Source organism: Helicoverpa armigera, chromosome 9, assembly GCF_030705265.1.
Source record: "Helicoverpa armigera isolate CAAS_96S chromosome 9, ASM3070526v1, whole genome shotgun sequence".
Taxonomy (NCBI): domain Eukaryota; kingdom Metazoa; phylum Arthropoda; class Insecta; order Lepidoptera; family Noctuidae; genus Helicoverpa; species Helicoverpa armigera.
The window spans coordinates 5,775,366-5,802,037 of record NC_087128.1 but is presented as its reverse complement, the minus strand read 5'-3'; the positions used below and the strand labels follow the sequence as shown (position 1 = coordinate 5,802,037).

The window sequence follows — 26,672 nt, the reverse complement described above, 5'->3', positions numbered from 1 at the left end:
TTAATTGTGAATGGGAAGTGATCTCTGGTAGAAGTTTATTTGCCATCAACTTGCCTAGAAGAAGATGCTGGTGCAAATATGGTGAAAATGTATTTTTAAAGATTTTTACTCAAAATTGATTTTATTGAAACAGAATGAGAACTACAATCAGTTATAATAACTTAAGCTTTTAGTCCTTTCATAGGAATGATATCGATTTTCATGTCGGTAAAATATATCAAATAGTTTGGCAGTGAAACGTCTTCATTGATGCGCTCTGCCGTTTCTATTATTATCCTTAAGTAAAAAAGCCTCAGTACGCCAATTTTTAAGGAAAACACTAGTAAATAAACACCATATTTTCAATGCTGACATAAGTATTTATTATTGAGATAAGTGATAGTGATGTGGTTGAGGGCTACACGGGGAGATCGGTCAATGGTGGGGCGAGGGCGCGCGGTGCTCGGGCGACGCGCACGGCGACGAGCCGCGTCGGCTGGTGGTGCCGGGGCTCTTCAGACGCACCATTGTGTCCAGGTGACGGAACCTGGTGCAATTAAAATAGTTTTTAATATGTACAAAAAAAAAGAAACTGAAAATTTTGCTATAAGTAAAAAAAAATACGCTTTTTTATTGTTTCCGAAAGATAATTGATCTAAGTACTAAATGTTAGTGATTATGTTACCTCAATGGCAAATCATTAGCGTCATGATCCACACTCTGGAAGAAGAATCCGAGTGGCCAGCTGATCCAAGACGATTGCTTCCTGCAAATATCAATAAATGTGGTTAAAATCGATCTTACAATAACTGATATTCAAGTCTACGGGTCTATTGGGAGGTGGTATCTATCTGCCCTATACCTCGGCAGTCAACTACTGGACGTGGACTACCACTCACCAATCACCACGCTTTGCACTCAGTTTGGTGACCACTGGGACAGGTATGCTGCCAGTCAATGAACCGGGTTGTTGGGGCTGGCTGGCTAACCAAAGATATCTTGTCACTAGAATCACCTTACTATTCAAATGAAATTATATCTAAGGTGTCGGAAAATTTGCTACGTGGTTTGGAAACTGCATCCTTGTGCTTGAAGAGCTTCATAACTTCACATTACGAAACGGGCATGCACTACGTCAAATCTGGTGTTGCGGATCATGTGATTGTGTAGTTCAGGAAAATATTTTATAATAAGATAGTAGACTCACGGAGTTGATGGCTGAAGCGCGTCGGTAGGAGTGTCCGGCGAAGCGGGCGCAGCGACGGCCTGCGGGGTGCAGGGGCAGGTGCCGACCGGCGGGGGCGTCTTGTTGATGGCCGGGTTGTACAGCTTGGGGTCGCTCACCATGCGCACGAAGAACGAACGCTTGTGCGCCAGAGCAGCCTTCTGGCGACGAGCGCGCTCCTCGTTCAAGTCCTGCAATTATAAGTAAAAACCCTCAAAGCCCGCTCAAGATTTTTATGCGGTCTCGTTACTTGCATGCATGACGTACCCGTTCTTTGTCTGGTCCTTCAATAAGTTCCGTAGCAAAATCGGTTATAATGTCCCATGCTGCTTCTGAAAATTAAGTAAGTACTGAATTGAAAAACAAATCCAAGGCAGGCAAACAATCAGTGAATCAGTGCATTCGTTTTCAAGTCGGACAGTGTTAAACAAATCTAGAGGTATACCTAGGTACAAGATGGCAACGGCCTCAATGTCCGTAACGTCAATATAAATATTTACAGATGTATAAGTGGCTCACCGATATCCTCGCGCGTGGCATGTTGCTGCACGACACAGAAGCGAATAACAAATCGATCGCCGACCGATGCCGGTACCATGTGCAGCTTGCCGGACGCGTTGATGTTAGTCAATAGCTTTTTGTTCAGATCGTCAATGTGCTCACCCGGATCCTCTGGACCTCCCACCAGTCGGAAACAAACCAATCCCAACTGAAATTTAGAAATAATTATTACCCATCATTAATACATTAATTAATTAGAATGATAAAGTTCTAAAGGACCTTGTTAACTTGGAGTTTTAACGTCGATGCAAAATTGTCTTTATTGGAACGTTCCAAATCTCAAACAGATACCTAGGTATTTTTAACCAACCTTGTCTGTCTTGACCAAGTTAGTCCGAGCGACATTAATTTATAATAAGCATTATCAACCGAATAGATCGATACACGCCTTACCTTAACTTGGTTGCATACTTGGAACCTATCATCCTTTTTAACAAGTTGTTCAAAATACTTAGCAAGTTCGCAATGACGGCGCACGTATTTCTGTAAGCCGCTGATGCCATAGCTTCGTAGCATAAACCACAGCTTGAGTGAACGGAAGCGGCGGCTCAATGGCACACCCCAGTGCCTATAATCGATGGCCGTATGGTCATAGCAATGTTGTAAGTAAAGTGGGTCGACGACGAGTGCTGACGTCAATAGATATCGGTTAGTAACCCACAGAAGAGAACAGTCGAAGCTGGTCAGCATCAGTTTGTTGGGATTAGTATTGAATGAGTCGGCAAACTCGACCCCGGCGAGATGGTATTTATGCTCGGGGCACAGAAAGGAGCTGCCGGCGTAAGCAGCGTCCACGTGGAGCCACACGCAGGGAAACTTTCGCACGACCGGCCCGATCTCTGGGAGGTTGTCGAACGAGCAGCATGATGTGGTACCCAAAGTTGTCGCCACGAAAAATGGCACACGGCCCGCCTCTTCATCCTCTTCCATAGCCTAGAAGAATAGCATCATTCATTACTATTAAAATAGAGTAAATATGCAATTTAAACGAGTAAGTTACATTTACATAATGATTGAATAGATATCCTGCAAATCGAATCAAAAATGAAAGGGCATTCTTTAAAATCTTGAACGTATTCTGAGGCCCGCAATTAAAGAGACCTCTCATAAGAGGGTAGTATCGTGAAATTTCAATATTTGCGGCATAGAAAGTGGCACACAATGCGGCTCCATTACCGCTCGGCTCGCTACGTATTTCCGGCATCCACGGGCGAGTCATTAAACGCGGGACACCGTCGGCGCCGTGCGCTGGGTGCCGTCTTGTTTCTTCAATTACCGCCCGCCTAACTGCACCTCTCTTGCATAGCTTGCGCAGCCCGGGCCACGGCCCGATTCCATTTAAAAACAATAATAAATAGTAACCAAATAAAAAAGACTTCGGTAGCACACTGAAGTGGAAATAATTTTCGACGTCGTTCGAATACTTATTAAATGTTATCTTTGATTGGATTTATAAATCAATTTTGTTCCCGTCTCGAAAATTACCTACTATATTTTGTAATAAACGAATTGCAACAAACTATTCGATTATACTTACTTCTTTTAAAGTGTCGCCTCGAAGTGACCCATGTTCGTCAGGCTGCAGGATGCGGAGTTTAACAAAACAGATCATGGCAGCTTTTTCGACGCAAGAATGCGCCTCTTTAGAACAATAGGCAATTAGTTTGGAAAGTAGAAGTCCCTCGTCTACGTTAGGGAACTGATGCTTGAGTCTTTTGATGCCATTGGCTCGAGCAGCCAGCATTGAAACCAGTACACATTCGCTGGCTGATCCCTATAAACAACATTGACGTTTTAATTATACAGGGCTTATAGCTTGATCATTTCAGGCAGAATTATAAATATTTTACCTCAATAACTCCGCCACCTTTGCTACCTTCCTCAAGTGCTAAGAAGCTTGGTGGCAATCCAATGGCTTTACCTGGAATTGTATTGCTTATATTTTAAATCTCCATTACATACAGTGATACTAGGAAAATGAATAGCGAACAAGTAATGCTTGGGTGTTTAATTCGCATTTTTTATTATAGAATTGATTATTATTATCGAAAAACTAGTATAAATGTTACCATTAATTTTGATTACATACTTTCATACAAACCTATATTTTTACCAGTTACCACCAAAAATATTCGAAAACATGTAGTAGCGACATAAACCTTGCCTACTTGGGATACAATAGGTATTTATCATTGCTACGTGCTACGCGGTTACGCGTGAACCTATTGCTACGAGAAATTTCAAGCAACAGATGAAAACTTTTCATACTTTGACCTGCATATTAGTTTGTACATAGGTCGAATATATTAATAAAGGTTTATTTCTTAGTTTAAAATGTGTACGTACCCATCCAATCAAGCATTATGATCTCGAGTTCCGTGCATGCTGGACTGGCCGCCTGAAAGAGACATCATTACATGAATAACTTGTTGAATGCGTGCTGTAAACTATTATTATGTACCATGGTCCGGTGGGATTCAGGACAACGAGGTTCAATAATAACCCTATAGAAACCTTCAAATAATATCACGATATCTCTGAGGCTCTATAAAATATGTTTCAGTGCTTAATTAAATAATTTTATACCAATTTAGTCAAATGAATTCATGCTTAAAATGTCACATTCATTAAGCAATTAAGTAAGTTAACTGTCTCATATACCTAGAACAGAACTACTAAATTAATTCATTGGTTGTTATCGTTATCCAATTACGTACGTGGATGTTAATGCAATTGTTTCCTCGGAAGGATTTCAATGGGTAAATGCCCACACACATTGGCCTATCAGGACACAATCCTGAGGTCAGTCTGTTACTGAGAATTACTGGAATACCTCGACGACAGGATTTTACGGTCATGGTGACTTTATATCAGCGAAGCTCTAGAGCTAACTAGACAGCTGTATTTCCTTCCCCGATAAACTATTCAGATCTTATAAGTTTCAAATACGAGAGAATCAAAAGGTACCTAAATCTGTAGTTTTTTTAACTTGGCCATAGATATAGTAGTGGTTACGGACATGCCTTGAACACTTGAACGCAGAACAATATTCCGATGATTTATGTTACTAACGAGCAATTTACCTACGCTGAATTTTGAAATGAAAGTTGTGGTCGTGGATGGTACATTCATAAAAACATGAGCAAAAAATGCATGCTGCATGAAACAGTGTGATAGTTTTGATGGAAATATATTTTTTTAACTCAAATTGTATTTTATACAAAAGACATGACATAAAAAGAAAATTTTCGGATATAACTTCCTGCCTAAGGCCATTTTTTCGTTGAATGGTATGCGAGGGTAAAAGCACAGATTATAAATTAGTTACGTAAAAGCTCATAATTAATCATCTGCAAGAAAATAAATAAAAAATATTTCTGTTCCTTTAATTAACGCTGGTAAACGACTTTTAACCAAATCTCGTTAAGGTGTGAGTAGCATGCATTCAACCTATCGTATAATTATATGTAGTTCAATATAATACCTATTACGTGTTTTTGTGTAATTTTTATGGTATGCGAACTATGAATGGATACATTTAATTAAATAAAAAGCTGCCGTTACTGTAAGCACGTTGATCTTGCATATTTTTTATATTTAATAATGTCGTTGGTCTTACAATTGAACGCGTTACATAGTAAGTTTTATATTCAATTTTCGGAGGATGGATTTATAACTGGTTAAATACCAATGAGATCTTCCCCTATTCCATGTGGCGACCAAAAATTTTAGTTGATTTGCCTAACCTTTCGAAGATGTGCTTAGAGTTAACTTATGCCATAAAATTGCATTTAAACAGACGTTTACAACGATGTCAGTGGTTTGGTCACGCTTAAAAAAGCCAGCAGCAACATAAGTTATTTAAAACACCAATTACAGGACAATCAATACTGTTGCAATCGGTGTCTTGGACTCGGCTTGTTCTATGTCCATTATTATTATACGACTTACGTACTAACTTTACAATAACTGCTTATTATTAGGTGACTTTATATCTAATTATTTATTTTCCATTTAAGTTAATTTATAAGGGACTCAAAAAACGGAAAAAGTGCATTTTACGAATTTTAACTTTATATATAGATAGGTACTCATTTTTTATACTGATAAGATGCTATGTTAGATGAGCTTAAAATTAAATAACTAAACACCATTTTCAAGTTTGTTAAAACCAAGGAACAGTGTTTTTAATCTTTTCAACCACATCACACTCAAAGTATGCGAGCCACAAAATTTTAATTACCGTGACATAAAATCACATCTTTCAAAGATATGATATTTATTTAGATTGTAGTATTTTACTCATGTGTCTTAGCATTTTTGTTACCCTAAAGTTATAATGAATGTAGTGGTGGGCGACAGTAAATATCCGTGGCTATTAATAGTATTCGATCCATCAGTATCACTGCACGCCGATCAAATCTGTCGAAATTGCTTGCAGACTATACTTATCGACTTGATAGCTATCTTCTTGATTTTAGTAGCTTACGAACTGCTTTTATAAACTGCATGTTTGAATTTCATTTATAACAATACTTTTTCATGAAGATTTATGTTATAGATCATTTTTCGGTCCGTGGGTTTAAGGAAAATCGAAAATCGGAAAAAGTTTACACTGTGTTAATCCCTTTTCGTAAATTACTTTAAAACTTAATTCTATCACAATTTTTTAAAGATTTCCTACTAAAGTTTTTAGTAACCACAACAGACAAAATTTCCCTGTACCACTTGGTGTATTTTCGAAAACATTCTAATAAGTAGGTATTTGCCGAATTTAAGGCGTTAGAAATTGTCGTATTATAGGAATTAGGATATAAATCAAAAGTTTACCCAAGAGAATCCAATGCAGCCGATGCCTGCTGACAGCATATCACCCAGGATGGAGGGGTAGCCGTTGCCCGAGGGAAAGTAGGCGTGGAAGCGCGGGTGCTGCCAGTGCGTCACCCCCGGCATGATCTTGTTCTCCACGTCGTTCATGACCTCCTCCCATGCCTCCGGCAGGTGCGGAGCCTCAGCCGGCAGCTCGGCGCGCAGGTAGCCCGGCTCCACGGACGGGATCACGCGCCGGGACTGCAGCGTGGTCATATACGTGCAGATGTAGTCCACCATCTCCTTGCCGCGAATACGGAACTCCTCCACATCCATGGTTGTGGCTTGTAGTCACTTAGCAAAAGTTCAGTTAAGAATGAAGCGTCTGGTGTTGCATGGGACGGTGCGATGTCAGCTGCGCGACGGCCTCCGGCTGACTCGACGCCCGCAGCCAGCACTCTTGTGGTTGAGAGGACGGGCGCGGGCGGGGGCGCGCGCGGGGAGGGAGGATGCGAGCGTGAAGGCTTTCGGAGTCATGCCGCACATACCTCTAATGTAAGCGATTAGCGATTTGTTTTTTTTTAGTAAATTCTTTATCTCTATCAATATAAAGGGATTAACTGTTATAGGAAGTTATTAATTTGCATTTGCCACAGATTATAATGGATCATATTCAAAGTTATTTTGTGCCCATCGAACTCACCTACTTGTAATGACAGGAGTAGGTAGATATACCACAGAGTACCTTAGATATAACGGGTGTGTCGTTCACAATCACATTAATCCTATCGCATATTCTATGGCGAATTGTAAAAAAAATAACCTAATCCATTCAGTGGTTCAACCACAGTTTTTATAATTTACAACATCATGTGTAAAGCTGAGATAAAGTTAGGAGTATCGAATGTTTTGACCAGTTGACAGCTGTCAGTTTTCAAGGGAGAATTTCAGTTGTTTGTGATGACTGACTTTCATATGGTGTTCTAATTTTCGCACATTTTTATTCTATTTACTTTGTTTGAAAAAAACTTTTTTATTTTTACGCATTTTTCTTTTTTGTTTGTGTTAATCGACATTTATTAACCAGTGTATTGTGCATTTCATTTAATGTGATTATGAACGACACACCCGATGTACGGAGATATACTAACATGACGTATTAATTTTGAAAGTATTTGAGTAAATATTTACTTACCTTAAAAATAAATTCAATTACCTTAAATTTATTACCTTAAAAATAAATTCAACTGGACAGTTTTTTTTTCACCGGTCAGCAGAAACGAGATGAGTTAAAAATAAGTTGAATATTTTGAAATCTTAGGAATTCTAAGAAGACTTATATCACTCGCTACCCGCTAGCAGTCGGGACGTCGGCCTACGTCCGCCGCGGCCAATGATACGTTGCGAGTCGCGCCATTCCGCCCTCCACGCCACTTCATTGTGTCAGCTGAAAGCTCACTCTCCTTCCAAGTAGCGTTTGACTTCAACTCTTTCATTGAATAAAGCATATTTTTTAAAATCGTAATCCATTTATAAATCGCTGCTTACTTGCTATCCTACTTCAAAAGTCTCGAAAATATTAAAAGTTTGTGGCAACTTTCTTCGCATTTTTTTCAGTTTTACGACGTGGCATCCTGACAACGTACTTTAATAGAATTTTTATCTGTTCATAAAATTCGCTTCACATCATAATTTTGCGGTCTTTCCCTTCTCACCTGCACTTCAAATACAAAAATTAATTCCAGAAAATAAATGTCTACATTATAGAAAGCCTCTGGTTTTTTTAAGGAAAGAGCTTTTTCGTTACGATTGTTGTCATATAAGTAATTTGATAGCTAAGCGCGTACCTAATGGACCCTAACCTGGAGTGGCGATGCACTGGCAGCCGTTGCCAGCGATCGATGATGCGAACAAAGACGCTAAGTGCTGTAAGGTTTCCTGTTAAACTAAGTACTACTTATAACACCTTTGTTGTGACGCCATAAATAGTTATCGATCACCTCGTTAAAAGCAGCAAGAAATCACTGATTTATAATCTAGACACACGGCAGTGTGTCCCCCTCACTTATCTAAAATACAAAATTTCATTAATATACCTATTGTAGGTCTTGAGATATTGACGTCAAAAAATCGCTATTTTTACTATACACTCACTGACTGACTGACTGACTCACTCATCAAAAACCTAGACCACTTCCAATGGTCGTATTGACTTGAAATTTGGCATGGAGGTAGGTCTTTATGTCAAGGTAAAGGGAAAAATCTGAAAATGGCCAAGTGTGAGGCAGTTTCAAAATAATGAAGGTGTAAATTTATACCTATAAAAGAAGTGAGATCTGAATAAGTACCAAGTTCCATACACAAACCTCAGTCAAAAATAGTTACTTTTTAATGATGTTACTTGGCAAGTTTTAATAGTAATTTTTTATATATTTAAGATCTGTTCTTACCTATGGTTCACAAATAAATGTTTTGATTGATTGATTGATTGAAAATTATATACTTGATTCATTGCGTTTAGTAGGTTTATATTATAACAAGGTGTGTGAAAACTTGCCTTTCACATTTTTGTTTTGGGTGGGATTTCATTTATTTTTGTAAGGTTGTTTATTTTATTTTTTTCTTATGATTAAGTTAGTTAAGGAAATGTCTCATTTATACTATCTTTCAGATTTTTGAATATGCACTATGCTTCTTAACCAACTCAACTCAACGATGTTTGTTATTTGTTTTACAGTAACGTGTCAACGCCAGCCCGCCTTAGGCTGCGTTTACAAATTAACAGAAATTAACGGACAGCCGCGCATCAAACTGAGTCAAGATGTTGGGAAAGTTACTTTACCCGGCCACAAAGAGGTACGGCGACACTACTTAAGTACAACGAATAATATTAATTATTAATGGAACGTTTTCAGTTGATGAGATCATACCATTATCAGAGCAAATAGATTGATACTCTTGCTTGTTTATGAGTACGATAATGACAACAGGCTGGTTTGTCATTAAGTTTGTGTGCAAATACAAATGAAAACGAACGTTATCTGGATCAAGATAGTGTTTAATGAAGTTAGGAGATTAATGCTGCTTTGTCAATCAACTTTAACTTTAATCGGTTAGGTACAAGTTATCTCAGTAATCGTTTCGTTCGAACGACATTAAAACATGTGAATATTGACAATTTAAAATTGTCAGTTGAAGCTGGATAATGATGTGGTTTTAGTGTTTAGGTGTTTATTTTTTCAATTACTTTTCGTGATGTTTGATTTTCGTACCTTCTCTAACTTCTAACAAAATAGAATTATTCATTATTATAAAGAAGACACTACCAGTTACCTACTTCGAACTTTCTTAATCCAGGAACCGCTGAGTATATTCAAGCACTTCTGGCGCCTCAATTAGTTAGTGATTCGTACATCCATCGGGCAAAAAAATATGGGCTGTTTATATGCAAATGTTTCTTACTAATCTAAGTTTTAGATAAAGTGCGGAAATGGAATAAAATAAAAAATAATAATGATAACATACAACAACTATCGAAAAGTAAGAATACATTTTTTGCTATAACTATTTTTGGCCCTGTTTTTTTTTTTACTTTCTAAGTATAAGTTAGGTACTCTAAATTAAGTGGACTAGGTATTTAATTTTAAGTATAGGTCTCGTTCGTGGTGGACATTTAGACCAAACTTCATACATTCTTGCCCAATCTCCTTTATTCACCGTGTAGGGTCTAGGGTTAATATTGAAGGTTGCGCAATGATTTGTTCTTACCCGACTTAAAAAAAACTGGTTAAATTGCGCAATTTAATTGATCGTCTAGGAAGCACCTAAGAATGGTACAGACAAAATACGTTAGTTTCTCTTTTTGGCTTGAATATGATCTCCGGGAATCATCAGCAATTTTGCTTAATGAAATGGACTTAGTATTGATATAAAAATAAGAATACAACTTTATTGCACGATTTTATCACATTGTTAGTGAAAAATTAAGTTGCGTCTAAAGATAAACCTAATTTTTGTCCAATTCTTTATATTTACTTCGTGGCGACGCTTTTATTTTTATTTCTTCATTCATTCATTCATACAAAAGATCCGAGTATACTCGTACTTACGTTTGGGAAATGAAAAGCTTTTGACGTAGGTACACCTAATTGGATTAATTGGCAACGTCAGCGTCCTCCTGGCTTTGTTCTTTTAATTAGAATTTTGCATTTTTTTTTATCATGCATAACTTTATGTGAAACTAGGTCTAGCTAATAATAAAAAAATACTAAAATCCTTTAATATCTGTAGACACATGAGTTCATTAACAGTATCACATATTTTAGGCAATGCCTCAATGCAGATAGCAAAAGGTTTGGATTAAACATTTCCTGATCGCCGTGCAGGTTTGAAGTGCATCAAGTACCAAACACTAAAATCTCGGATAAGAGACGTGTCTTTGTGGCTCATCTCTAAAATGCCACAAACTTGGCCTTCTATTTTAAAACTTTGAGAAAAAGAATGGTGTTATAAGCTTATTTTAAGGTGAGCGTTTCTATATCTATGCGTGGAATATCATTTTGTACAAAATAATTTTTAGGGTTCCGTACCTCGAAAGGAAAAAACGGAACCCTTATAGGATCACTTTGTTGTCCGTCTGTCTGTCTGTCTGTCTGTCTGTCTGTCTGTCTGTCTGTCAAGACCCTTTATCTTAAGAACGCGTGGACGTATCACGCTGAAATTCACATGAAATACTCAAGTCTATTGCCCCTTTAAGCTGTGAAAATATCAACTTCTACGCCAAGCTAATCAAAAGATACAACCGATTATGTCGATATTTTCAACAAATTTTCGACACTCGCAAAGGAATCAAAACCTACAGGGTACTTCCCGTAAACTCAGAATCTTGAAATTTGGCATGAAGCATTGTCATATAATGCAAATATAGGAAAAATTGCGAAAATCATTTTTTTTTAGTTACATAATATAATAAAAATATTTTAATAAAATGAAACTTACTACCTTATTTCTCACGAACGAATAAAGGTACCAAATTGAAATTTATACCAAATACCTAGGTCTATTGTCCCTTTAAGCAATGAAAAAATCAAACTTCTAAGTTAAAGCGATCAAAAGATACAGCAGTTTTACCAAAACCTTAGACGAATTTCCGTCACACGCTAGGGAATCAAAACCTACAAGGTACTTCCCGTGAACTCAGAATCTAGAAATTCGGCACGAAGCAATGTTATATAGTACAGATAAAGGAAAAATTGCGAAAATTATAAATTTGAAGTTACATAAAATATAAAAATATTATTTTTGCTTACATGACATAAAATATTTTATTAATTATTATAAACTTACTACCTACCCTTTTTCACATGAACGCGTAGAGATATTAAAGTTTTGAACAAAAAGTTAAATTCATATCAAACACTTCTTAAATACAATTGCCTCTAAACTGTGAAAAATTTTAAATCATTCAAAGGTCATTGGGCACCTTAGTATGGAAACCATACCCACGGCGGATACGAACGAAATATAGCACAGTATAATGATAAAGGCTCTGATTTACTATGGCATTAGTCGCATCAATGTGAACCATGGGAATCTAGAGCAAATCAGGTGTAAACATCAAATATTTTCCTCATTTCAATGGGGAATTTAAACGACCACGTTTGACGGATTTGAGAAATCATTTCTTTGTAGTGAAAGAGCGTTTCTTTCCATTGTCATCAGGTAAGGGTCTGATGATGGAAATCCTGAGAAATCTAGGGCAACTATCAGAAATTGTAGGCATGCATAGGATTAAAACTTGATTCTCAGATGTATGTCTGGTGATTCTATCAAACAGTGAAGGTTTAGAGCTTACCTGATGATGGAGACTATAAAATGTTGATGTTGTTTTCTGAAAGATGACTATAAAATGCTGTATATAATATAAATAACTTTAATAAAATAACTTTTACAAGGTACTGGCCTACTATTTTAGTTATATTATAAAATAAAAAATATTAACTACTTTGACTCTCACGAAATTACCATAACTATGATTGTTCTAAACCGAACGGTTGGCGCGAGACTCACTTTTTATCTATACAGGATTTGTACGGAACCCTCGGTGTGCGAGTCCGACTCGCACTTGGCCGGTTTTATTTATTAATTAAGTACCTAACTGTCTTTATAAAGAAGGGAGAAATAAGTGTAGGCATAAAGAGATATCTTTTTTTCGAACCGAGCAAAAGGAAGCAAAAACTGTATTTAAAATTTTATTCACCGCAATGTAAATAGAATGTTCACCAATCTAAAGAATATTTCCCAGCGTGCCTTGCATGTTGGCTCCTTCGTACAAACGCTTACCAAATTACAGGGCCTCCGCCGCCACCCACCACACGGTTTGTTATAAATTATTTAAATGACGCCAAATAACTGAAAGAGAACTCGTTGTCGCTCAAGAGTCCACGAGTGCGGCCACATGAATATTCAAGGTTCATCCCTCCGTCCTAAATATTCCTTAGGATTGTGCCTCTGAGATTGACACTTGTTTCTACTTCTAGCTCCTGAGGTGACACTTTAATATGATTATGAGCTGGCAACGAGTCAAGATGACTCAGGGAAAAGGGGTTCAATTGTAGGTTTTCATAAAAGACTGAAGCTGCCACTCATTTCAATGGCTCGCCAACCGTCTGAGAACAACTATTCTACATAATATGATAATGTGCCAGTTCTGATTAAGTTCACGACTATAATATGTCCCGGGCTCGCTTCAGTATGGTAAATTATTCAGTCATCAATGTCTATGAAATACCTACTTGCTTACTCTAAGTTGTGCAGTGCAAGCCTTACCTATTTGAGCAAGTATGTGCTGTCAATAAATATAATTACTTAAATAATTAAAATAACGAAACTTTTAGTTTTATGAACAGGCGACCAATTCTATGCAGTTGGCAGTTTTTACCTTGCTACTGTGTTTATTGCAATGATTAATTTTCGAACGTAGCTAAAGAAACTTATTGTGCAAGATATTGCCTAATATAAAATGTATGTATGTGGTGTGGTTGATAAGCAGATGCGCGTGGGAAACAATTAGGAAGTGAAGGGTGGCGGGCGCGGGGCCGCGGCCGGCGTCGCCGGGCGAGGCGCGAGGCACGAGGCACGCCAAGGAGTCGCCGCCTCGCCGTCGGAACGCGCATTCTTCCCCACTCCAGAATACCAATGCCATATTATTATGTGTGATCTCGACTCCTATTGTGCAATATATATCTACCGTCCGCCTCCATTGACATCTTATTTCGTGCTTAAAAGTCCGATCACGTTTCCGCGCGAATTATTCAATAGTAAAATTCGTTTTCAGATATTTAACGTGTTCAGTCAGTTAGATCTAAGTTTGAAATTTTATTTCCTCATGAGCATGAATGCATTATAGGAATTTACAGGGTATTTATGAATTCAAGTTATCCCAATAATTTTGTGTAAGGAAGTACGGTGTCAATGTTTTGCTACGTGCTACGCCGTAGCATTCACTTCCGCTGTTGACTTACAGCTTTCTGTTTAGTTTTACGTGGTTAGGAGTAGATTGATATTTTAAATAAAATAATATTAATAAATTAGTGGTAACTGGTAAACAAACTTATTGATGAAAGCCTTCCTACGTTTCGTAGGTACTACGCCGTAGTACAATTAGGATTGGGCATACACCACTAAAGAGATTTTTTTACGTTTATAAGTAGTTTTTTTTGCTATTGTATTAACTTAATAATAAATAAATTAACCTATATCCATACAAGTAAATAACATAAAATATTCAACGGTACGAGTTTACCAAGCTAAGCGCTACGCCGTAGTACCAGTATTAGGAAAATATAAAATCTTGATTGCGTATCTGACAATAAGTGTTACGTGACGTAATTTTCTCAGTACTACTACAGTATAAAGATTATTAAGTCTCGCTCTGCATGTAGTGTACATTTTTACTTGGAGCCATTGATGAGCAGACGTAGTGCAATTTACTGGCGGTACGTTACAGACCTAGCATCTTGTATATGATGCTGATCGACACTAAAACAATTTAAGCGCTCCTTCCATAATCGAATCTCCTTGGAGCTCCTCGAGGGCCGCATTCCGCCACAATTATTGAACACAAATTTGGTTACGGTGGTGACAGTTTTATTTTATTAGGGAGGTATTTAAGATATTGCTATCTTATGCCGTTTACCTACGTTTTAAAGGGAATTTTACGTCCTCAAAAAGCTTTTAGGGCGATTTTAAATCCTTACGCGGATTTTTTGTGTTTTTATCTGATACTTTTATTTTGTTTTGTAATCTTACTAGTAAACGCAAAGTTTAAGTGTGCTGGTGCTACATATAAGAGCACTTATTGAGAGTATCATGCCATCAGCTGGGAGTGCGGTCAATCACAGCTGTAAGTCGAGAGGAAAAAACATTGTGTCGCGATGTAGCGCGCGACCTAAATCGTACCGATGAGAGATACAGCTCAGATTCCTATCAAGATCTGCGATGAACACTGTATTTTTAATATTCTCGTTAAATTGTGGTTTGAAGACGATGTACCCATACTAACAATACCTGGGTGCATTTTTAGAGTGATATTAAACGCGTGCCCTTACCAGTTCAAAAAGTTGTCAAACTTGAAAGTACAATAAGGTTTTGAATTTAGGTTAACATTTGATGATATCGACCCTCAAACCTGTACCTGGATACCTACTATTTAGACATAGCAACGTCAGTTTAGATACGCTCCAATTAAATTTTTACACAGTCATTAATACTGCATTCATACCATTCATTAATAACTTTTACTTACAATTACGTATTTACGCGTAACAAATCCATTGTGTTAGTCATCCGTTAATAAAAACGCCTATTAAATCTGAGTATTCAATTAAAAACGCTGTGCTATACAAACTATGGCCAGCAATTCTCCGGCATCTAAGGCAGGCGTTCAATAAATATCGGGGAAATAAAAGGTGAACTCGTTGTGGGAGAGAAAATGGACTCGTTGAAATCTAATTTCGCGTAACCATAACGGGCAGCACTTGAGAACGATGAGCCATCCGCGACAGACGCCCCGCTCATATCAATTTCTTAATTGAGCCGCGGCTTCTTCGCTCCAACGCTTCTGCTGAAAACCTCATTGCCTCCGCCACGGTTCACAGCCATCCACCCGCGCATTCTTTATTACATAACTAAGCATAGCTCACTTATAAAGAAATTCTGAGAACTTTTCACTCCACACAGAAATCTTGATGTCACATACCCACGTTGTTGACATGCCTTCATTTATTTTTGTGGTGACTTTCGATTTGCTTGGATAATGAAACTGGGTCTATGCATAATTATTTATTTACACAATATATTGTGTTGATGTCAATTATATTTGTAAACATCAATCAAGATTTCGCAATGGAAGCGATAATATGACAGTCCACACGATTATCGATTGCTACGAGTTTTATTACATTTATAGTTAGATACCCTTCCTTCATATATGTTTGATTAGTACATATTAATCTATTAAGTACCTACTTAATTTTAGCTACAAATATTTTGGTTGAACTAAACAGTTGATTTGTCGAATTAATTTGAACCATTATGACACTGGGCTGTCAACTTCGTCAATTTTTATGGATCTAGGCCAGTCCTCAGCATGTGGATCGTTCAGTGAATATGGTCCTTCATTGCATTTGGGGTCATCACAAGAGAAGTTGTCATACTCGCAGTATTCACCCATCACCATCTGTGGAAACAAAAAATATATGAAGTCAAGAATGATTGAAAATGTGGAAGTAGGTAAAGCTCTTAGTTTTTTTAATGCCACAAAATGGAAGTGTATCGTATTTGTAACTTTACCTGCTTTTTAAGCAAATGTAGGTAAAACATAGTTCAATAGACAGGGTATAGATATAAAGTTGTAATAGAGTAGGTTATAAATGTTACCTTGGTAGGGTTATCGGGATCAGGGTTGGGGTTACAGACGCACTGGCCACACACACAGGTGCCTCGGCCGGAGCACTCGGGGCCCTCGGTGACGCCCGGCGGGTAGCATCTCTGACCCACATCGCCCTTGCTGCAGGAACACTCCGCATTCTCCTCGAAACTAACTGGAATGCGCGCCGTACAAAAACTTAGTTGAATCTTTTTTGTTACATGCAGTATGGTTTCTTTCAGTTTTCTAAATAGAATTCAATTAAAAGGATGAATGTGAGCTCATAGGTCGCAAAGGGATACCTAAGCATTACAAGAAATCGATTCTCAACTTATTCAATTAACTAAAACGTAAACCAGGACAAATTAATTTCAAACTTACAGCCGTAATCTACATGAGCAATGGTATTATTGGAGCAGAACTCTTCAAACTTTGGCAGTTTCCTCGAGAAGCATTTGTTTTCCGTCGGGCACCAAGAACATTGAGGTAATTTCAAGCACTCGAAGCACGATGTTTTAACAATACATACGAAACGATCATCCATAACAAACGCATTGCGAGCACAAACAACAACAAGAGCTAAAGAAAAATAGCAAATTGACGAGATATTTAACATTGTCACAAGTAATACTAATTATCGTGTAATAATGAAAAGGGTTCAGTCTCTACTGGTTAGTTTGTACTGGCAATACATATGCCTAGTTAACGATAACTGCTTAGCCATGACTCGTAATACGCATTTACATCACGAGAGATAACCTTTAGTTCTGTTAGTGTTAATAGCAAATAATGTCGGTACAATTATTTCTAAGTTTCATGTTATATGTATATGTATCTAACGGTAAGATGTTTGAAGGTGAAATACTTATTCCTTATTTGTGTGTTCAAATAATTAGGTACATACTCTAACTAATTAGGTAACTTGATTACTCGTACACAAATATTCAGACAGATTAGACAAATCTGCTATAAAACAATAGAAAATCAATTGTGTCTCGCGCTGCTGCATACCACAGCTTAATTAATACGGGTACCTACTATTAGGTAGATAAGTGTAGGAAGGTGTCCACTATACTATACCTAGGTGCTATGATCACTGAAAAAAAATGTTGGACTATTTATTACCTATTCGCTTTTACGTAGCCAATTAGGTAATGAATAATTTATTTTGAGACTCGAATTTCGGAAATCCTGGGCGTTGGCGGGTAGCGTCTACCTTTAGTGAACAGTTCCACAATTTGTGGCAGTTCAGAAACTAGAGGGAATATAAAAATATAATTTTTAAAACTCCATTGAATACAGATTTCATTCATAAAAAGATACCCCAGAGCAGCTAAACCGCACAAAGCTGACCTGAGACAAAATCATTAACATGAACCTTTTTACTTGTTTTTTTTTTTATGTTTTACTTGAATACAAATTTTTTAATCATGTTTTTTATCTAATTTGGCTTCATGTGCGTCCCCATAGAACTACATCCCGCAAATGTAGAGGTACCTATTTTATAAAAATTTGCCTAGGTGCTATTTTGATTATATACTTAGGTCAGCTAAATAACTGCCAAGTTTCATCAAAACCCGTCCAGTAATTTAAGGCGCACAAGCAAGCATGTATGTACCTACGCTACGTAAATCGACAGACACTTCCACATTTAATTAGATTCTAATGATTGTGGCTATTATGGTCCCAGTAAAATTACAGGTACATAAACGAATAAGGTTTGTGAGTGATGAATAAAAAGAAGTGCTTTGTTTAATTTTGCTCGAAACGATGACCAAAATAAGACCACGTTTTATAAATTAGTTAATTATGCGCTTGGATATTTTGAAGTTTAAGTATATTTTTATTTGTTGTTTGAATATTTCCAGAATACCTATGTAAGACGAATACGAAAATATTTTGAATGTTAGCGAGAACATTCAAAAAAATTTTTTTTTTCCAAATTTTCATATTAGTTAAGTTACGGCGCTTATTTATACCTCACAGTAATTTTAATCATTGGGCATAATATAACTAACAATGCAAATGCAACCCAATAGGCTTTTTGAAGAAAATGCTTTTTGCATTGCATTTGAATTGTAATAAGTCACGGAATTAAACGAAGACATCAAAATAAGCTTTGAGGTATAGTATTATCGCGATCGATAAGATAACGACTCGTAAATGATGTTAAACATTAAAAATAAAACATTTTATATTTGAAGTTCCCGCTACCAGTTAAGTTGAAGTATCCACTTTAAAAATCAAAATAATATCCAGGTGAGCAACCCTGGTTATAATGTCAAAGCAATCCTAGCTGACATCTGACATACCTTGCCAAATGCCAATGACAATTATTTGAAAAATGTCAAATTATGTCAACAAGTCGAGCGTGCAGGTTATGATAATTAAACATTTTCCAATTTATTATTGTTTGTATGTACCTTTGAATTGAGACTTTCTTTGGAGATGGAGAATTATAGCAAAGGAAAAAATGTAGAGGAGGAAATAGAACGAAGCAAAATACCCATCAAAGATCTGCCTGAAAACTTTCTGTGGATGCAAGTAAGTATTACAGTTTTATTTTTCATTACTTTCAACTGTAGCAACCTTTAACTGTAAAGGTATGCAATGAACCCCCTAAGACGACCCACTGATCACCCTTTGAATTGGACCTGTAAGCCACACCATTACATTTATTGTGCAATTATTTCTTACCTATGAACTAATATTTTTTTCTTTCTTTGACAATTTTAGGTGAAAGGTGGGAGTAAGATGACCAATTTGTTATCTCATGCTTCTGGCATCCTAGAAGACAAAGCAGCCACTGCTGTAGTCTGGAGTGGGTCCGGCGCTGCTATTTCCAAAGCTATATCATGTGCAGAAATCCTAAAGAAACAGTTTTCGATTGAACATCAAGTAACAAAGCTAGCATACAAAATGTAAGAAACAAAACTTTTGTTATGAATTCAGTATAATATTAGTGTTGATATTTTTTTAATGTCACATGTTGTTATCATACAGGGTAGAAGAATTTTGGGAGCCTAAAGTGGATGGTCTGGAAACATTGGTAGTAAAGCGCCAAATACCTATCATACACATATTGTTGTCAGTGGATCCTCTGCCCGATACTAACCAAATTGGGTAAGTAAAGTATTAATTAATATTGAGTTTATAAAACTGCTTGTTATACTATGATTTGTTGCTAAATTATGATTTGTTGTTTTCCAGATACCAATCTCTAAATGGAAAGAAGTTTTGGCAAAAGGAACAGAGTGGTGCACCTAAGCAAAATCAATCATATAAATCTAAGAAACCATTTAAACATAAGAAAACATAAATGCATAGATTTTATAATTTGTTTTATTGTGCATAGTATTAAAGGAGTTGGAGATTACAATGAACTCACAATTTTTCTTATGACTATTTATAAATAACATACATGTAAATACTTGATACATGAAATATTAAACATCCTAATATTTGAGAGCTTTTTTGTAAGTTAGTAATCATGATCTAGATATAAATACATGTATTGGGATACTAATTACTACACTATGTATTTAAAATAGGTTTATACTTTTAATCATCTATACAAAATTAGCCATAAATGCAAAGATTACAAACACCATATCACTTACATCTTGATTTTAATACAGTTAATATTGATGTTACTCTGTACTCTATAACTGTACTTAATACCAACATATGTCTGAAACACAAGAACTCCAACTTTTAATTTCTATATAATGTTGAATAATGAAAAAAGTACACTTTTAAAACATAAGCTTGATTATTGCAGATTGCATAATATTATCAACATCTAATGTTAAGATATTTTCTGGTCACAACAACTGATTTAACGACTTAAATTGTAAAATACAGTAGAGTACATACTACACATACAGGAATTTTAGAGGCATGGCCTTATTACTGGGTCACACAAAAACTTTAGTTATTGTCACAACAATGTGAACAAAACAGTAAAGTCTTCAAATTTAGTTCCTGATAAAGAACTAAATTATTTCTTTAACCCTCAGGCTTCTGATTCACCACCCACAGGTGTTTCATCGTCCAGCTTAGGCAGGATCAGAATCTCCTTTGAAATAATTGAGTATTTAGTCACAAAATAAGTGAATCTCTTGCACAAGTGAGTTTCTTTCTCAAAGGCATCAAATATTGCCCTGTGATGGAAGTAGGCATGAGAAAATATTCTGTAGACACGCCTGCAGACTGAACCGAGCTTAGCTACTGACGATTCCTTAATGCTTACCCTGAAACAACAGTATTTGTATTAATATACAAATTCCAAAAGGATATCATAAGCCAATCATAAAATTCAATATAAAAATGTTACCTGCTAGGGAAGTATTTGTTGCTGTTGAGCAAGCAAGCAGCTCCATCAAGGGTGTGTCTTGTGTAGTCAATAGCTGGGCATTCTTTTGGAGTTTTATGTGCAGCACACAGAAAAATCCATTGCTCAGTAGCAGTCATTTGTGTACAGGTCTCTGGCTTACAATCAGCTTGTAATTTTACAGCTAAACCATTTAGCTCCATACAGAACTGCCTGGAAATTAATGAGATTCAAATAATTGTGTCTTATAAATCTTTCATGCAGATTTATTTAGCTCATCTGTAAAATATACCTTAAATGTTCGTATTTCCAAACCCCTTCATCTTGTGCTTCAGGCATCTTCAGAATAGCTTCAAGATTGGAGGGATCGCGTCTTATAGTTTGTTGTATAAACTGTTGGACTGCGAGAGTGCTATCCATTTCTTCAAATGGTTCATCTGGCCAGCGACAAAAGTCCTAAGGCAAGGTAAAGGGTCATATTAGCATGAAATTTAAGAAACATGTTGACAGGAATACTATATTTTCATACCTTAGCTTTCGAACCGGGTCGATTTCGTCTCAATATTTGAACAGCTTCGACGGCCATTTCGATTGAGAAGTTTGCTTTTAAATAATAAGATTAGAAAATGTAACAATCTAATTAGATTATAATGACGAAACTATGTGTGATGATTAGTTTTAAAACTTTCTCATTAAATTCAACATCACATCGCCATTACATACATTCGTATTGTTGTCAAGATGACATTTTCTTTGATTTGATTGACAGAATATTGCGCATGGCTGCTTTTTGACCCCGCATGCATAGTGTTGGCCCAATAATTGGTTTACGGTGTTAATCGGTTTTTGTATGATTGTAGTTACTTATCGTCAAAATCAAAACAAGGAATCTTTCCTTGTTTTGATTTGACTGAAGAGCTAATCGTCATCTCATCATAAACCAGGCTACCGGCCCACGCGCGACCTTGCAATTAAATTGCGGACTTCTCACATGACGCGTGAAGAAGGTAGCTGATGTTGTCCGGTTTTATCGTATAATCTGTCGTAACCATTGTCTGTGGATTGATTTGACACTGCACAGACTGACAGATCATCTGTTTTCAGTTTTGGTTTTCTTTGGGAATATGTTTTGAAAATAAGAAAACAAAGAAAAATGTCTCCCAAACTTATAACGCGATTTATTTTAACAATACTGTTTAGCAGTGGCAGTTATGCAGTAAATGATATGACTGAAAGCTCTTTTGGAAAGAACAATGAAGGTGTTATTGCTGCATTTGGAGACTTTAATTCAGATGAGCTAACTGATGCATTCGTGATAAAAAACTATTCAAGTGTGGAAGTTTATCTTGCCTATGACAAAGAACCTTTCATGAGGCCTTCAGCATATGCTTGCAATTTCACAAACTTTGTAATAACAAGTGTTGTGCCTGGCGATTTCGATGGAGATGCATACATGGACATATTGCTCACTACGCAGGAAGTCAATGATACCACCAACTTTCACACTGTCAGAATTTTGTGGGGTGGTGAATCCACGTTGAATTGCTCAGATGCTTTGTTTATCAAAGCTTTGTCATTAGGACAACCATTAGTAATGGATTATAATAGAGACATGATTCTTGACCTTTTTGGTATGAATTCGAAAAACGAAAGAGTATTTTGGGTATTTGACCAATCAAGAACAACTCCTGTAGAAAAGCAGATGGGTGATGATCTATCAAAGATGATAAAACTGCCACACTCACATTCATTTTTAGATGTAAATGAAGATGATGCAGCTGATCTTCTAGTTACAACAACCTCTAATGTTGAAGTATGGCTGAATGACGAATTCGAGGGATTTAGATATAACAATAGTATTGAGTTACTTGTAGGTCATCCAACTATATATGGCCAAGCTCTGTTTCTTGATGTTGCTCTCTCTGGTCAATTCTTTTTAGTTATTCCTGTATGTTATGACCTGCAGTGTTTCAACAGCACTATACTGATATATGATAACCAGAAATGGCATGATCTCCAAGTAGATTTCAACGATGGCAAAGGTACACTATGGCGATTTGTGCCACCAAGGGATGAAGTTTATTTAGATACAATTACAATGAGAAGTGGAGATTATAATATGGATGGATACCCAGACATCTTGATGACTCTGAGTCCTGTAAATACTAATGAAACCAGAGTATTTCTTTTGCACAACAGCCCATGTAACTTGCCTGGATGCAAATTTTACAGAACTTTTGAAGTTCAATGGGATAAGTTTGATTCTTTTGGTAATGATGTTATAATGGCCACCTTTTATGATTTCTACATGGATGGTGTTCTTGATATAATTTATGTCAAGAAGAATGTAACTACTCAAAAATATACAATGAATTCATTCAAGAACGAGTTGGAGTATGATACTAACTTTATCAAAGTTATTGTTGTAACTGGATTGACTAATGAGAAGATGCCAATCAATAATAGGACTTTATATAATAGAAAAGTTACCTTTGGTAAGTAGTTATAATTGTGAGCCAAGATTATTTGGGGTTTTTGTTATATAGGTAATTTACTTGATTTGTTGTTTTTTTACAGGAACTAATCTACCAGGGCCTAAAATAGGCTACAACACATGGTCTCAGGAAGGTACCTACAGGACAGGTGTCTGTGCTCAACTGCCCCAGTCTGCATACTTTGCTCTACAATTACCTTACTCCATATTTGGCTTAGACCGGACACCAAATTTTGTTGATACTTTGAATGTGGGTCTTTCTGGTTATTCGAAAAGTTGGACTCAAATAATCCCGAATTCTCAAATAGTGGTAATTCCCGCGCCGCCGAATGACCCTTCTCAATGGAAGGCACAACTGTTTGTTACTCCCAGCAAAGTTATTCTTAAGAGTGTGTTTGTACTGACTGCTATCATAGTTATAATCACTGGATGTGTTTTATACTTGCACTGGAAGGAGCGAAATGACAGACAAGATATAATAGAAATTGATGAAAAGACTTATGTTAAAATTTAGCAAGAGTTTTAGAATATTATAGTAATATGTATTTCAATAATTTTATTAGTATTAAGTAATTATGTGATCTGTTATGAATGTTGTTTTTTAAATATTTTTTTCTTTTATATACTACAGTTTAAGTATTACTCCAAATAAAATCAGAAATTATAATTATGCTATTAATCAAACTACTGTGATATAAGGGTTATCTGACTGTTGGGTGTAACATATTACAAGTAGGTAAAAAATAAAATAAATGTATATTATCATTAGTTTATTTTTCGAACAAATTAAATCTAAAGTGCGTCTCTATTCTCCATGTTATTTCTTATGAAAAATATTTTATGTCTAAAATTTCGATTAAAGAGGGGGAAAATTGGCTGCAACCCAATTATAATAAATAATACAATGTTTTACAATAATTTGAGAAGATAATAATATAATATAATGTTTAATAAGACCCAGAACATTACTACTCTAATAGACATGGCACACATATATGGTGCTTTAAAAAGAACGATAGAGATAATTATATCGAGTACCAAGACCAGTGGTCTTTCTTGTGATCAATGTCATTGTGCGCGCGCATTAAGCAACTCCCAAGTACTGGGGTCCGAGAAATCGTGAGTCTCCTTTGAAAGGGCCAGAATAATAGCATCAACACCAAATTCTGTCACAAAACATCTCAAGTTTTACTCCTTTGCCATATAATACTTAATACGCGCGTATTTTTTTAATGCTTAGACTTCTTGTGTTTCTTGTCTTTCTTTTTTTCCATTTTCTCCAATTTCCTGAAAAAAATAATCAACGGTTATTACTCACTTACTCACGGTTACGACTTTTAAAGCACATATTAAAGAAATAAGTTTACAGTTAAAGTATTTTTTAAATAACCTCTACAGCTCCACTAATGATGAAAAATCACAATGCTGCAACTTTTTGTGCCATTCATTTTTCGAGAACTTTGCATTGAAGGCAGCACCATTTTGCATTGAAATACACATACAAAATTTCAACCAAATCAATTCAGCCATTTTGGAGGTGTTAGGTGACCAAACACACCAACAGAAGAATTATCAATATTTATTGACATGAAATAGTGGAAACTTACTTCAAGAGCTTCTTCTTCTGCTTTTTAGTTAGTTGACTGATAAGATCCATTTCAGTTAAGTTAGACGTGTCATTTTCTTCAATCTTTGTGGCAGATAGAGGCAGGGCTCCGGGTTTCATCACCAGGCCACTGTCTCTCATGTGCTGCATCAGTGTGGGGACATCCGGTTTCTCTTCTTCTTCTTCAGGAGCTGATGTTGAGGCTTGCAGAGCACGAGCCTCGCTCATTGATAAGGAATACATAGAGCATTCTTTGTCTGTAAAAGATTAACAATGAGATTTAAGTCACATCATTAAAGATCACTGTTATTGTTGGTATATGTTTTGTACAGCTTCCATGTTTCCATAAGCTATCAAATAATAAAAAAAATACTAAAACAGTATGTACCTGTATTTATGTGACCCCATTTATGACACTTGATGCATCTGACATTACGGACGAGTATACCAAAAGGTTGATCCCTGATTTCATTATCCCCTTTGCAGTAGCTCTCCCTCGGTGCGTTGTACTTGCGTTGCCACTCAAATTTATACTCTGGCTCGTTATCTTCACGTTCTCTCTCCTTCTTAACACCTGGAGGGGGCTCATACATGAAGTTCAAACTCAACTTGTCCTTGCTGTCTTTGCTCAACAAGGCCCTGAAAACAAAAGAATAAAAATAACGTAAGTAACTTTGAGTATATTTTTTTCCTGATAAACAAAATGTCATCACTATTCACAAATATTGCTCAACACTTACTTATTTTCGTGTAGTTCTTGTTCTTTCTCATATTGTACTCTCAATTCCTCTTGTTTCTTCTTGTAAGCCTCAGTTTTCTGTTCAGCCATCCATACCTGTTAATAAACAGAAAATTGTGAATATAAGGTAAATTAAACGATAATGATACAGCTGTTATAAACAAAATACAAGAGAGCAAACAGATACGCCTGCGTTACTTACTCTTTTTAAGTTATCTCTTGATGCGGGATGGAAAAATTTCTTGCACATGTAATTATTGAATCCTTTCCCCATTTTTTATGTGTATTAATCAAATATTTCCTGAATAAATGTTGGTTTTCACAAAACAATTCACTTCAAGGCAATCAATGTTCATTGACGACATTGAATGAAAATAGTAGAATGAAGTAAACAAAAACATGTTCAAAAATCGTTCACCATAGAGCTTTCGTAGTTTTTATTTGTTCGTTGTTCACCATAGACTATTAATAAGCACTAGAGGGTGCCTCAGGTAATGCTGGACTACATTACTAAATAATCGACTACAACGCTGAGTATACTTAAAGAGAAAGCATAAAATTCATCGTCTGTTAGTCGGCATCGTCGTATGAAATAAACTGAAAGACCAGATAAGCAGCTACTATAGTATTATCATAAATCAACGCTTAAGCGAGTTGAAATTCATTTTATATAACAAGCTATTAATGCGATCCCTAAACGCGCTATTAAATTGTGCAACATTACGGTTAAGGATTTATATAGGGTTGTTGCACAAAGATTTTTAGCGACTGAAATGTCATTTGCACAATATTTTTATTTTAAATTTGCACAATGTTATAGTAGGTCTAGGGACCGTCTAATGCGGGTGAGGTGAAAGGCGCTTTCTCAACGGTCTTTGCAATTTTCTATATTAATCCTAAACGTCAATTATGCACAATGTTGTATATCGTAACATTGGGAAATTAAATTGACCGTCTAGGGAGCGCCTAACATTGAGAACGAAATAGAGGTGATGTAT

The 26,672-nt window shown here is 36.3% G+C and overlaps 6 protein-coding genes across 7 annotated transcripts; 2 read left to right on the top strand and 4 right to left on the bottom strand.

Moving 5' to 3' along the window:
• Positions 1-344: 344 nt before the first annotated feature.
• LOC110375714 (aromatic-L-amino-acid decarboxylase) lies at positions 345-9,578 on the bottom strand. 2 transcript variants are annotated; one of them, XM_049839169.2, is made up of 12 exons: positions 9,505-9,578; positions 6,596-7,124; positions 4,112-4,163; positions 3,616-3,686; positions 3,303-3,539; positions 2,159-2,698; positions 1,724-1,913; positions 1,472-1,536; positions 1,187-1,395; positions 879-959; positions 665-745; positions 345-526 (listed from the first exon to the last, which is right to left on the bottom strand). In XM_049839169.2, the coding sequence occupies exons 2-12, from the start codon at positions 6,908-6,910 to the stop codon at positions 415-417; spliced, it is 1,953 nt and encodes a 650-aa protein (XP_049695126.1). In that variant the 5' UTR covers positions 6,911-7,124; positions 9,505-9,578; the 3' UTR covers positions 345-414. The 2 variants fall into 2 exon arrangements, with proteins under 2 accessions (XP_049695126.1, XP_063892449.1); XM_064036379.1 differs by lacking the exons at positions 879-959; positions 9,505-9,578 and having other exon boundaries at positions 6,596-6,936.
• Positions 9,579-15,903: 6,325 nt separating this feature from the next.
• Positions 15,904-17,227, bottom strand: LOC110375692 (integrin beta-8). The gene is made up of 3 exons (XM_021333921.3): positions 16,884-17,227; positions 16,514-16,677; positions 15,904-16,313 (listed from the first exon to the last, which is right to left on the bottom strand). Exons 1-3 carry the CDS (start codon positions 17,116-17,118, stop codon positions 16,167-16,169), a joined length of 546 nt encoding a protein of 181 aa, XP_021189596.2. The 5' UTR covers positions 17,119-17,227; the 3' UTR covers positions 15,904-16,166.
• A 1,610-nt stretch (positions 17,228-18,837) lies between these two features.
• Positions 18,838-19,897, top strand: LOC110375697 (ribonuclease P protein subunit p25-like protein). Its single transcript, XM_021333925.3, has 4 exons — positions 18,838-19,046; positions 19,239-19,423; positions 19,506-19,625; positions 19,713-19,897. Exons 1-4 carry the CDS (start codon positions 18,951-18,953, stop codon positions 19,819-19,821), a joined length of 510 nt encoding a protein of 169 aa, XP_021189600.3. The 5' UTR covers positions 18,838-18,950; the 3' UTR covers positions 19,822-19,897.
• Positions 19,898-20,208: 311 nt separating this feature from the next.
• On the bottom strand, positions 20,209-21,573 carry Mob4 (MOB kinase activator 4). The gene is made up of 4 exons (XM_021333924.3): positions 21,365-21,573; positions 21,128-21,291; positions 20,839-21,048; positions 20,209-20,755 (listed from the first exon to the last, which is right to left on the bottom strand). The coding sequence occupies exons 1-4, from the start codon at positions 21,419-21,421 to the stop codon at positions 20,518-20,520; spliced, it is 669 nt and encodes a 222-aa protein (XP_021189599.1). The 5' UTR covers positions 21,422-21,573; the 3' UTR covers positions 20,209-20,517.
• Positions 21,574-21,905: 332 nt separating this feature from the next.
• On the top strand, positions 21,906-23,990 carry LOC110375683 (T-cell immunomodulatory protein). The gene is made up of 2 exons (XM_049839643.2): positions 21,906-23,330; positions 23,413-23,990. Exons 1-2 carry the CDS (start codon positions 21,989-21,991, stop codon positions 23,841-23,843), a joined length of 1,773 nt encoding a protein of 590 aa, XP_049695600.2. The 5' UTR covers positions 21,906-21,988; the 3' UTR covers positions 23,844-23,990.
• A 100-nt stretch (positions 23,991-24,090) lies between these two features.
• LOC110375684 (corepressor interacting with RBPJ 1) lies at positions 24,091-26,053 on the bottom strand. Its single transcript, XM_021333910.3, has 5 exons — positions 25,877-26,053; positions 25,676-25,770; positions 25,324-25,574; positions 24,937-25,192; positions 24,091-24,616 (listed from the first exon to the last, which is right to left on the bottom strand). Exons 1-5 carry the CDS (start codon positions 25,946-25,948, stop codon positions 24,559-24,561), a joined length of 732 nt encoding a protein of 243 aa, XP_021189585.1. The 5' UTR covers positions 25,949-26,053; the 3' UTR covers positions 24,091-24,558.
• Between the last annotated feature and the right edge of the window lie 619 nt (positions 26,054-26,672).